General features: G+C 41.6%; 1 protein-coding gene and 1 long non-coding RNA gene across 5 annotated transcripts in view; one reads left to right on the forward strand and one right to left on the reverse strand.

Annotated features, from left to right (window-relative positions):
- Positions 1 to 2,575, reverse strand: part of slc22a6l (solute carrier family 22 member 6, like) — a 31,580-nt gene extending 29,005 nt beyond the window's left edge. The window contains exons 1-5 of the mRNA XM_062048631.1: positions 2,317 to 2,575; positions 619 to 1,137; positions 439 to 542; positions 210 to 364; positions 1 to 129 (exon numbers count right to left, since the gene is read on the reverse strand). The exon at positions 1 to 129 is cut by the window's left edge and continues 40 nt beyond it. Of these exons, the coding sequence (XP_061904615.1) occupies positions 1 to 129; positions 210 to 364; positions 439 to 542; positions 619 to 1,017 (787 nt within the window). The 5' untranslated portion in view covers positions 1,018 to 1,137; positions 2,317 to 2,575. The remainder of the gene's footprint in view (positions 130 to 209; positions 365 to 438; positions 543 to 618; positions 1,138 to 2,316) is intronic.
- The window catches only part of LOC133650889 (uncharacterized), a 48,665-nt gene extending 40,946 nt beyond the window's left edge, over positions 1 to 7,719 (forward strand). For all 4 annotated transcript variants that reach the window (XR_009826328.1, XR_009826327.1, XR_009826326.1 and 1 more), the window contains 3 exons: positions 200 to 330; positions 2,063 to 2,140; positions 6,128 to 7,719. This is a non-coding gene — a long non-coding RNA (uncharacterized LOC133650889). The remainder of the gene's footprint in view (positions 1 to 199; positions 331 to 2,062; positions 2,141 to 6,127) is intronic.
- Positions 7,720 to 13,400: the final 5,681 nt, after the last annotated feature.

The following is a 13,400-nucleotide window of genomic DNA, read 5'->3' on the forward strand; positions in this document are numbered from 1 at the left end:
CCAATGTCAACCACCTCCAGTCCCGGACAAAGTAAGCGATGAGTGCCAGGATTAACTGTCCCAGCGTGTAACAGTAACCCGTGAGAGTCCCCACTGCCGTACGCACACGCGTCGGGATCCACTCCACAACTTTTTCAAAGAAAAGTACATTGTTTCATGTTCAATTAAGAATTTTGATTCAAATGTGTATTTTTCACAGCGAAACTTACTGAGTGAGAATGTGTTGAGCCCCAGGCCCGACAGCGCCATCCCGCAACCAAAGCGGCACAGACAGAAGATGGGGAAGGATGTGGAGAAAGCGGCGCACGTCCCAGACACCGCCATCAGCAGGTGAGAAATGAGCAGCAGGTTGCGTCGACCGAATCTAAAATGGAGATTCACCATTTGTCACTACCGTGCGTAATTGTGCAATGTTGGTCAGCTAAGATTCATGTTTACTTGTCTGCAAGACTTCCCAAGACAATGGATCCCACAAGAACACCTCCCATGTAGATGGTTTGGCCCATTTGCTTTAAAGAGCGCTGATCACACACCAAATCCCACTGAACACACAATTTAACATGCAACTCTTAACTGAGACAAATACAAATCCAACCCATCCAACAAATGTAGCCATACCTCGGTTATGATAGTGGAGCTCATCTCAGTCATGTTATACGACCATCCATCAGTACACCCCTGCAAGGCAACTTCAACATCAAGTTCTCCCTGCTCCTCTGATTTGACGCTGACATTCTTGTCCAGCAGATGCCACTGTGGAGCAACATAGCTTTGACACCTCTGATGCTTGCCCGCTTGGTCCAGCGGTATTGTGACTGTCAGCACTTCTCGTGGGCTAAGTTGGTACTCAGAGAGGTTTGCGTGCGCACTGCAGTAGTGAGGAGGCACGAATGCCACAAAGTTCTGTAGCAGGTTGTGACTGGCCATCAGTAGCACCGGAATACATAGCAGGGTCACATGCAGGATCTGGAAGCGGCCCGTGCTGCCCACCTGCTCAAGGAGGTCACCGAACGCCATTTAGAAACTAGTTCAGTTCTTACAGGACCCCCTCCGAAGTTGCACCAGGAGTTCTAGTTGTAAAGGTCCAGCAACATTCTTTGTTATGTTCTTGGCACTGATGAACATTCCCCAAAGCACCTGTGAAAATATTTAGGAAAACTGTATGGCCTATTTGTAGTTGTTTGAACAGTTTTATACTAAAACAATGTAGAATAGAACTTATTTGGGTGTACAATTTGCAATTTTAAAACAAAATCAAATTTAGGGTGGCCCAAAAAACAACCCACAGATATTTGAAGTCGTTAATTTAAATGTTTCTTCTTTTCTTTGTCTGTGTGTACAGGTCGAATTTGTGCATTAAATAAGAGAACAATAGCGGCTTTTTGGAGAAATCATTCTCTATGGAAAAGCAGAATTTTTGACTGGGTACTAAGTTCAAGGACTACTGGACTGTTCAAAATCTTAATTCTAAAGTCCAAATAATGTATATTTTTTTGCAACAAATGAACCTTTGCCTCCAACGCCGCGTCGCTTCTTTGCCCTGGTGATTCAGTACTATAAGGCTAATAATGATAAACCAACGTATCACTGACGTGGTATTTGTTTTTATCTAGGAATATTAAAAGTTTTTCACTTCTTTTTACACTTGTATAACACTAGCATAGGTTAGAAAAAGTGATACATGAATTTTGTAAGCCTCATTCTGCACTGTTCATCCAGGTTATTGATAAGTACAAGATGTCTTGTTTTTAAGCTTCATTATACCGTGATGAACTTCCTTTCACACTTGCATGACAGGTAATGATGTTGTAGATTGGGATGTATAGAGTTTGTAAGCTTATTTCTTCACATCCCTCATCAAAGTTAATAGCAAATACACCATTTCTTTTAAGCTTTCCCATACAGTAGTTAGCTTCTTGTTACACGTGATTGACTGTTAAGAATGTTATAAAGCATAATGCATGAAGTTTTAAATCTTCCTTTTTAAAGTGATAAGTGAATTTACAAGTTAATGTTTTGTAAGTTTTACTAGACTGTGTTTAACGCCTTTTTACACTTGCAGGACAGATAAGAACGGCCATAAAGCGTGGTGTGTAGAGTTTAAAAGCTGCTTTTTGCATGCCCATCATCGAATCTAATGGTAAGTACATAATGTATTGTTTTTAAGCATTGTGATACAGATTTTAACTCATTTTTACACTAAGTTGAAAGTGTTACCTAAATAATTAGCTTGCTTATTTGTATGCTAAATGTATTCTCAAGCAACCGCACGGTTCCTAAAACTGATTCCATTTGATCTGATTGGGAGGCACTTACCTGCGGAATAAGAGGAAAGCTGTCTCTCAGGATCCAACTTGAAAGCCACTCAAAGCATCAAGTAAAAAATTTGAAAAGGCCAAAACAATCAAAAGCAAGAAGGGTAAAGTTGCTGCTGCATTTCATGCAAACAATCACTCCAATTCCAGCGCTTTTTTTTTTACTCCTGAACTTTGGATTATTGGCATGGAGGGGGTTGCACGAGGAATTAGCCTCTCACTCTCCTAGCTAACTCACTAAAGTATAAGGCAGAGGCTTAGGACTTAGGGAGCAACAAGAGGTCCAGCAGCAAAGTGGGCAGATACTGTACTTTAGTTTGTCTCTTTACCACTCCCATTCCTAATTGGTTACTACATTTTTGTGTGTGTCCACTGGTAATAATCTTACAATTCAATATTTATCATCAATCAGATGCCCCTTTAGTAATGTCATATTTTAATAGGAAAAGCAAGTGTGGCATTTCTTACTTTCAAAGATGACTGAGGGCTATCGGAGGAAACTAGTGCCTTAACATGGCAGATACAGTAAATACCCCAATTGTCTTTGTTTGTTTTGTTTTTGTGGGGGTGGGGGTTTGCGGGGTGGGGTTCTCGGTTATCGTAAGCCCAAGCATTGCACGTAACAATCTAGTCAGTTTACCCGTGTATCATTCCACGGAGTTGAGAGCCTAAACAAAGTATCCCTTGTGATGGTAACTCAATCTCGATTCTGTTTTAATTGAGCACGGCTGCAAAATAAGCCACAATGGGGCCAATAAAGTTGCGAGTAAAAGCACTTGCCTTTGCCAAAAAGATTCTTTAATAAAGTAGTGATACATTTTTATCAATTTCATTCCTCATTGTGATGGTTTAGTGTTGTTCTCTGCATGTAAAACTATAATTATTCTCTATAAAAAGTGTTTTGTGTCCATATTGTTTGAGTCTGAAAGGGATTATTTGGATTTGCATTATCTCCTATGGAGAAAAATGATTCTGTTTTTGTCTAATTCGTTTTTCTTCCGAAATTTTGGAACAGATTACAGACAAGTATGTGTAAATCTACATATTAACTCTCATGCTGAAGCTAAACGTTTGGATTTTTGTCTGGCTGAACTCTTTTGAGGAATGCATGCACTTGCGTAATGATCAGCGTGAGTTGTCAGGCTGAATAAAGCAGCAGGTGCAACAAACCAAATCAAAGCAAAACAAAAAAACTGTTGTTTCAGCTGTGATAATCACATCCAGCATAGATACAGTATTTCCTCTTAAACTGTTGTTGCATATCCAAAAGTAAATATAAAACCGCAATAAATGAAATGTAAGCGAGGGCTTGATCTCGTCCAGTTGCAGACATGTCATTAGGTACACCTGCATTATTAAGCTCCAATGCATAAACTGCTTTAAACAAAATGTACCTTTACAAAGTGAGAGTGTTATTCATTCAATAATATGTTTATTATAGTGAGTAAATCTGAGCTGCATGAACACACTGAGTAGCATTAAACCTGATCTTTATTTTAGATGATTTACATTTGAACTTAAAATGGGCAAGTTGTTTTATTTTTTTCTGTCCTTTTGAGCCATGCAGTGAGTTGTGAGTTTGGTCTTAACATTTGTAAAATGTACTGTTAGTCTGGAAGAATCGCTGTCTTGCATTATATTACAATGTTCAAAAGCACTGTTGTCGTTACGTTGGCAATGGTGATATATTACTTAAGTTCTCTTTCCCCGTCGCTCTGTTAATAGTTACAAACACAAGTGCGGTCGTATAACTTTGACCTCGTCTTTAATGGAAATCAAGAACTGTGCACATAAAATTTGATGAAGTAACTATGGTGGTTAAAAAGTGTAAAGCAGCTGATAATATCACATTGTTCTGCACTGCTTCAAAAGGTACAGAGCAGTGACATCATCCCTGTACATTGTGGGTGTGAAATACCGTATGTAAAATTCCCATTTATAGAATATGAAAGTGACATTTTAGGATCACACAGTGTAGAAAACATTGTGATTCCACCTTATAGATGCATATTAGAATCCAACAAATTACATAATTTTATTGTATTTACTGGCACTGTTGTACCAATGATTCACAGGTTTTGTTAAAGTTTCCAGACCTTTTTTTACTGGAACACGTGCAGTGAACGCACATGTTGGGCGAAGTTTGTTTTTAAGTCTCCATGCGACAAAAAAGAAGAAGCACTCTGCCTAAATTAATTGTGTGTTGATCAAAAAAACAGTTTCCAAATAATGTATCCAATGTTCTCCTTTATTTTTAAAATTATAATGACAGACCATGTAGTTGCCAATACTGTATGTTTGAAAATTGGACAGTACCATGTTACTCACAGTTAACCTCTAATCCATGCCATTTAATTATATTATTTTTACATACCATGCAATTGTTTATTCTAACAGATAAATTCCTAAAACACTTTTGGACAATCCTTAATTTTATAGAAATTATTCCCATTAAATTTTGCGATGACGTTAACTGTTTATTGCTCTAGAATGGCGCATCTGATGTTTATGGGTGTGACTGCATGACAACATGACCCTTTTATGTTATCAGAAAATCCTCTAATCCTATACTATATCAGCATATGTTGCCATGGTTGCATCCTGTGTGGACTAGTTAAGAGGTGCTGCCCTCCGGGCTTAAAGTCCAGTCCGCTGCAGGACTTGTGGTGCACTTGTACTGTTACTTTCTACAGTTCCTTGCTGTCCTATACTTAAGTTACACATTTGTAGCTCGGGAGTTGTAAGGCTGGCCCCTTGAGCACCACAAGGCTTACTTCAAGGGAGGTACGGCAGCTATATCATTTGATTTCTTAATTTTTTTTGTCCTGTCCAGCTACTCAGACAAATCATATTGTTGATGTAGCTGCCCGAATCAACTGTACAAATTTACTTTCCAAAGAAAAGTGTGGGATACTTCTCTTGTTGTCTTATTTGTATTCGACTTTATTAAATTGATTTATATCGTTATTTGGCGAAGCCGGACCATAGCAGGAGGAGATGGAAAGAGAAAAAAAGGAAGACAGAGGGAGAAATTGCTTGGACAAGAGGGAGATAAGACAGAGAGACAGCAACAAACACAACAATAACAACAACAACAGAACAGTATCAGCAAATACGATATGTACAAATATGATACTAAAAGTGATAGCAAAGAAGCAGTTCTTGAAGTAAATATTCACACAGAAATGACAATGAATATTATTACACTACAAATGGAGCAATACAAATACCAATAGAAATAGTACTATTAATAATGAATAATAAAAATAGTACTATTGATAATGAATAATAACAATAATTACTTAATATTATTAACAATACAATTGTTTCAAATGTAACGATACATATATGTAATGATAACTTGAAATACAAACGAAAGCAGATAAGTGGAGGGAAAGAAAGACAAGCAAACTGTATTAACCTTGTAGATTGTTATAGTAACATTAGGTTAAGCTTGGTCAGTGTGCCGTGTGTTATCCAGTTTCCCCTAGGGGAACAACGTTAATATATTAAAGTTAAAGTACCAATGATTGTCACACACACACTAGGTGTGGCGAAATTATTCTCTGCATTATGTTAGATGAAACGTGCATGTATGCATACAGTATGTGCTTGTATATATACAGTATGTGTATATGTATGTTTCTACAGTGAACGTGCATGTGGATGTATGTACATTGAATGTGTGGGTAGGTATGTGGGAGTGTAGGTACATATGGGTGAGCGTACGTATGTATATACAGTATGTATGAATAATTGTGTGAATGTGAGTATATATGTGTATTTGTATGTACAACTTATTTGTCTCCCAGTATGTGCGGGAGCCAAAGTACGGCCCCAGCCTCCCAGAGAGCCCAACCCAAAACAGCAGGTGCGGCGCCCAGGGATCAAGGGACCACTGGCTCCACGCAACCAGGCCGGCCAGAGACAGGAACCTGGGCAGGGCCAGCAGCAGGCTATAGACAGACGCGCCCGACAGAGGACAAGGCACGGGAGACGCAGGGGACAGCCAGCGTCAGCGAGAGACCACACCCCATGCGGGCAAAAAAGCGGGACGCCCGGCCCCGAGGGGCCCAGAGACTCCCCGCAACTGGACGTGAAGACCGCCCCCGACCCACCAGCAACCGGCATAAACCCGGAAAAAGTGAACCACTGTGAATACTTTCCGGATGTACCGTATTTGTAGCGTGAGCGTCTAGGCGGATGCCTAGAGGGCGCTCGCATTCAAAGATACTGTGTGCATTATATCCCGCCCTCTTCTCGGTACAATCATGTAAGCTACGCCTTACTAACAACACCAGTTGCACTAGAAGGATGACGTTCTAGTACAACTGCAGTGTTTGGAAAAGTGTACAGAAATATAAAAAACTGAGCATCAGTTTTTAAATTTAGTCTATGTGCATGTGCACGCAACAGCCATGATTGACAGCCTTTTTATGATATAAAATATAGACATTTATTAGTTCATCATTTTATCGGACCAGACAAAGATCCAAATCTTAGCCAGTGGTGTGGCTTTTTTCATGGCATTGTTTGTGACATTGACCTGGTTCACAGTAAAGGCCATTAGTCCCTGATGTGTTGAAGGTCTTGTTGGAGTTCACCATAGTCTCACCGGCTCTGTTGTTTGTTAAATCGATTCTGTTAAACCACTATTGGTAACATATGCTCACTGTTGGTAATGTTTGTATATTTTTTTGGTTTAAAAAATGTTTTATTTGTCATAAGCTGGATGCTGCACTGGTAACTAAGGCAGTAGAACACTGAAAGTGAATCATTCATTGCATATAATTTTTACATAATTATTTTAAATATATACAATAATACAGTATACAACAAACACATACAATAATGTAAATACTAGATAGAAAAAATATAGTTATTTAAATAACCCTGAAAATCTCATTTTACTATTAATTACAGTTCAAAACTTCCCATTGGTTATCTTGCTACAGTCCTGGAAGTACCATCTCATAAGATAAAAGAATGAACTAGTACAAAGATAACCCTTCCCTTCCTTAAACTGATCAAATCAGCCTAATGTAGGGCATTTGCAAACAATCACATATTTGCACAGTACTGTTCTTTCATCAGCGTCAGGAATAGATTGTTTTCACAGATTGTCACCTGAACACACATTTCCTAAGATAGCTGTTGTCTGCAAATGTCAGTTACATGTAAACTAAAGCAAATAAACATATAGATTATACAAAATGTTATCCGCTGTAGATAAATGACAACATGCATTAAAAGGCTATGTACTGTATTTATAAAATGTTTGAATGTTTATAAAAACATTTTACAGGCGATTATTCAGAGTTGAATCCAGGTAAATGTCCTCTGCTCTCCATCTGATAGTACGCATCCCTTGAAAGCATAGGTGGATTAATGACCGGGCCTACCGGGCCCAGGCCCAGGGGGCCAGAGGCCCCAAGGGGCCAGGCCAACTTGGCCCCGCGGCCGCGACCCAAGCAAAACTACTTTTGCAAAAATAATAATCTTAAGCCCCAAGGGGCCAGGCCAACTTGGCCCCGCGGCCATGATCCATAGACGGTCAGAGGCCCCAAGGGGCCAGGCCAACTTGGCCCCGCGGCCACGATCCATAGAGGGTCAGAGGCCCCAGGGGGCCAGGTCAACTTGACCCGCGGCCACGATCCATAGACGGTCAGAGGCCCCAAGGGGCCAGACCAACTTGGCCCCGCGGCCACGACCCACAGAAGGCCAGAGGCCCCAAAGGGCCAGGCCAACTTGGCCCCGCGGCCGCGAGCCACAGAAGGCCAGAGGCCCCAAGGGGCCAGGTCAACTTGGCCCCGCGGCCACGATCCATAGAGGGTAAGAGGCCCCAAGGGGCCAGGTCAACTTGGCCCCGCGGCCGCGACCCACAGAGGGCCTGAGGTCCTAAGGGGTCAGGCCAACTTGGCCCCGCGGCCATGATCCATAGAGGGCCAGAGGCCCCGAGGGGTCAGGCCAACTTGGCCCCGATCCATAGAGGGTCAGAGGCCCCAAGGGGCCAGGCCAACTTGGCCCCGCGGCCACGACTCACAGAGGCCCCAAGGGGCCAGGCAAAATTGGCCCCGCGGCCATGATCCACAGAGGGCCAGAGGCTCTCAATCATTATTATCAAAGCTAATTCTCAAATTGGATGGATCACACAACCTCACTCACATATTCTTTATCAATTATTAAAGGTTGTTTCTGAATTTTGATCACAGAACTTAATGCAAATATTCTTGATTGATTGACAAAGCTCATTCTCAAATTTTGATTACACAACCTTACTCTGACAAATTATCATTATCAAAAAGCTCTATCTCGAATTTGGATCACAGAATCTCACTCAAGTATTCTTAGCTGTGCCCCTCCCCCATCAAGTCTTTCATAAACCGGTCTGTTCTTTTAGAATCTCCTCATTTGGTATTTTGAACTCGTGAGAGACTGCTCAAAATTTGGTTTCCTTTCCCTCAGTTCAGACTCAGAGATAATTTGAAATCATTCAACAAGAAGTTTAACGCGCGCACACACACACACACACACACTTGAGTTGAGCATTACTTGGAAATTCTTATATTTTCCATTTTGCTGTTATTATCAGCATCTTCCCATTTTGTCCTTTTCTTTCGAGAAAGTTTACAGTCTGACATTTGTCACTGCTGTCAGTTAATAACTTTTTGGTCTTTGACCCATTTTGTCATTTTCTCGATTCGATCGTCACTGACCACTCTCTCCTGTCTGGCAGACATCGTTGCTGCCATCATAGCTAGCAAGCTGCCTGCAGCGGGTCATCCCTATGTTCCCCGTCCCTATGTTACCCGGGTCCTATGTTCCCCTCTACCGGGGAACTAAGGACCCTTTTTAAAAAAAAGGGTTCTATGTTCCCCGCTGCGGGGAACGTACAACACTTTTTCCAGAAAAGGGTTCTATGTTCCCCGCTGCTTCCAATGCGCGACTAAGTAAGACGCACGCAGACACGCATGACAGAGACGCGTTTAAGTTGTCGAAGGAAGGAAGTTCGCGTTTGAGTTGCTCTATCTGCTGCCGCACGCCCTGTGACAGGTTAGGTTTAGGGATGGTTTTGGTCAGGGCACAATTTCGCCAAAAAAGTGCTCCACAACGCCCTGTGACAGGTTAGGTTTAGGGATAGTTTTGGTCAGGGCACAATTTCGCCAAAAAAAAGTGCTCCACAACGCCCTGTGACAGGTTAGGTTTAGGGATGGTTTTGGTCAGGGCACAATTTCGCAATTTCGCCAGATACAATGCAGGGAACATAGGACCTTTTTTTAGAAAAAGGGTCCTAAGTTCCCCGGTCGCATACAAAGACCCAGGAACAACCGGGGAACATAGGACCCGGGGAACATAGGACCCGGGGAACATAGGCACGCTCCCGCCTGCAGATAGCAACATTTTGGTGTCCTTTGGGAAAATATTTAGAAAGAAGACAAAAGTACACACAGTTGTACAACTATTATCTTTATGATCTTTTTTTTGTTAGTTTCTCTGTTACTGTGTGTGGCCAATTAAGCGACTTTTGGCCATACCTGGCTGGTGACATTTAGCGACTTTCTGGTTGATGTTAAGATTAATAATAGCAACAGTTCTCTTCATCTTAATGCAATTTATTGTGTCTGTCTCTCCACATTTTGCCATTAGGTACTTTGAGCTCTTGTTGGTCAGTCACTCTAAGGTACATTGTTGCTGCCATCATAGCTAGCAAGCTGCCTGCAGATAGCGACATTTTGGTGTCCTTTGAGAAATATTAAGAAAGAAGACAAAAGTACAAGACATTGTACGATTACTATCTTTTTAAAATTATTTGTTTCACTGTGTGATTGACCGACTTTGCCGCTAGATTTCGCGTCTTTTGGCCATACCTGGCTAGCGACTGAAAACATCATTTAGCAACTTTTTGGTTGTAAAGATAAGAGGTAAAAGCAGATCTGCCTGTTGGTCTTTCCACATTTTGCCATTTGGTACTTTGCACTCTTGTTGGTCACTCCAAGGCATTTGTCCCTGCCTTCAGCTAGTCACTTGGCTCTTTTGGAATATATTTCACTGTAATTGGCTCTCTCTCTCTTTCTCCTCAGTACAAATCAGTCTGTTCCCTTGCCATTTAGACATTTTCTTGATTCAATCATCACTGACCACTCTGCTCTCCTGCTGTCTATCAGACGAATCAGTTGATTCTCTGCTCTCAATTGTCTATGCTAGTAAGCTGTTATTCTCTGCTTTGGAGTGTTGATGCTGGGTTGCTAGTTTTCTAAATCACCTCACACACTTGAAGGAAGCAGCACCGATCATAAACACACAAACAAACTCACACACACACACACACACACACACACACACACATAGTTGGTTTATCTGTTGTGATAGGCAAAGAGCCAATGTGCAAAGAAAGAAGGGAAATATGGATCATAAACGTTTAAGTGGAGGAGCTAGAAAAAAAATTCAGCAAGAAAAGAAAAAAAAGGAATCAGTTTTACTTGAGAGTGTTCCAAATATCTCCAGCTTCTTCAGTACAAAGACATCTGCTGAAAGCAATTCTATAAATGCTACTGCAAATTCAGCTAAGGTTAGCAATGCACCTGAGCTAGCATGTAGCTCCCAAGATCCTGAGACCACTACAAGTGTAGACACTGAACCAAATGCTTCTGATGCTTATGATTCAACCAATTCAGCAGTAGCCAGTTGCTCGGATGAATGTGAGGTCACTGCACCTCTGGACAGCATAGAAAATGAGCTGAATCTTTCTTCAACACCATCTACAGTGACAACTCTACCTAGTGATCCCGCTAAATGGGCTGAGACCCTCACTGAGTCAATGAAGGAAGTTCTTATTCAAAGAGGTGCAAAATCATTTCACAACCGTCACAGCCATTATCCAGCTTCTGTGAGGAACAGTGGGCTAGGAGGCAAAACCCGATGCCTAAACAATGAACATTTTACTTCACACTTGCCCAATGGACAACGAGTACAAAGAGAGTGGCTGATGTACTCTCCCTCTACTGGTAATGTTTACTGCTTTGCATGCAAACTGTTTTCCCCAAAAACGCATTCTTTTGTGACAGGCTATTGTGATTGGAAACACTCAGAAAGATTTGGTGAACATGAGCGAAGTGCTGAGCACATAACCTGCATGCAAGCAGTCTTGAACCGCGCCAAAGGTGCCACAGTTGATGCAGACCTGTTCAAACAGTTTCAGGCAGAGAGCAGCTATTGGAGGCAGGTGTTACAAAGAGTTGTTGCAGTCATTAAATTCCTTGCAGAAAGGGGCCTTGCATTTAGGGGTAAAAATGAATCGTTAGGGTCTCCTCTCAATGGGAACTACCTTGGTATTCTGGAGGTCCTGGCTGAATTTGATCCCTTTCTAAAGGATCACATCAGAAAGTTTGGGCAGATGGGTCGAGGTAATACCTCATATCTGTCCTCCACCATTTGTGAGGAATTCATTGAATTGATGGGTGCAAAAACCAAACAGGCTATAGCAGATGAACTGCAAGCAAGCAAATACTACTCTATCATTGTGGATTCAACCCCAGATTTATCTCATGTGGACCAATTGACATTCATATTCCGTTTTGTTAGCAAAGAGGGCAGTGTTGTTGAACGCTTTGTGGGTTTTGAGCCCATTACTAGCCATACAGGTGAAAGTTTGGCTAACTGTGTCATGTCTGTGTTGGAAAATCTAGGGTTAGAGCTGTCAAATTGCAGGGGGCAGGCTTATGATAATGCCAGCAACATGTCAGGGAGGTATAATGGGTTGCAGGCTCACTTAAAGAAAAGCAACCCATTAATACACTATATTCCATGTGCAGCTCACTCTTTGAATTTGGTGGGAGTCAACAGCATTGACAGATGTGGAAATGAAGTCTCTAAGTATTTTGACTTGATTCAGTCTATTTACAACTTCACAACTGCATCCACACACCGATGGGACAGGGTATTTGGCAATTCCAACATAGATCTCACACTTAAAGCTTTATCCAACACGCGTTGGAGTTGCCGTGCAGAATCTACCAAAGCACTGTGGCAGAACTACAGTAAAATAAAAGCAGCACTACAGGTTATTTCCACTGATGACACAGAGAAACGAGACACACGAACTGAAGCTGACAGTCTAGTGCGGAAGCTGGATTCACTTGAGATGGCCTTCATGGCAGGCTTTTGGGACACTGTTCTGTCCAGATTTCAGGCCACAAGTCTGCAACTTCAAAAAGCAGACATGGACCTTGGTACAGCAGTTAGATTGCTGGAATCTCTGCGCACCTTTGTTCTCTCCCAAAGAGATCTATTTGATCATTTTGAGCAGAAAGCCTTAAACATGTTGGGTGGCACCCCATCTTACAGGGCTGAACGGACGAGGAAACGTAAAAAGTTTGCTGATGAATCAGCATCCCCAGATGTTGTGCTTGAGGGAAGGCAACTGTTTCAAATAGAGACATTTATTGCCTCTATTGATCAACTGAGTTCAAGCCTTAATCACCGTCTGGAGGCCTACAAACATCTGAACAATTTGTTCAGTGTCCTTTTCTCTTTGGATACAGAGTCCAATGCTTCAGTCCTTCACAAGGCCAAGATTCTCACTGAATCATACCCATCTGACCTCAATGAAAGTCTTGGACAGGAGCTTATACAGTTCAAATCTTTTATACAGCTCAACAACACTGATGAGGAGAGGACCCCTTCAGGACTGCTCAAAACAATAATACATTTTGGACTACAGCCTACGTTTCCTAATACATACATTGCGCTACAGATTTTTCTCACTCTACCGGTCAGTAACTGTGAGGGAGAACGCTCATTCTCTCTTTTGTCAAGAGTAAAAAATGAGCTGCGCACAAGAATGACTCAGAAAAGATTAAATGCGTTATCTCTAATGGCAATTGAGAGTGAGCTGACAAGAGAGTTGGACTTCAATGATGTGGTGGATGATTTTGCAAAATTGAAAGCACGAAAGAAACCCCTTGCTTAAAGGTGCACTGTGTAAGATTTTTAGGTTATTTCCAGAATTCACCCATTCACTAATGTTAGGCTACCTGTTTTCATGAATACTTACCACCACCATAAAATTCTAAGTATCCATTATGA

The sequence above is a fragment of the Entelurus aequoreus genome, linkage group LG05 (assembly GCF_033978785.1).
Source record: "Entelurus aequoreus isolate RoL-2023_Sb linkage group LG05, RoL_Eaeq_v1.1, whole genome shotgun sequence".
Lineage (NCBI taxonomy): Eukaryota > Metazoa > Chordata > Actinopteri > Syngnathiformes > Syngnathidae > Entelurus > Entelurus aequoreus.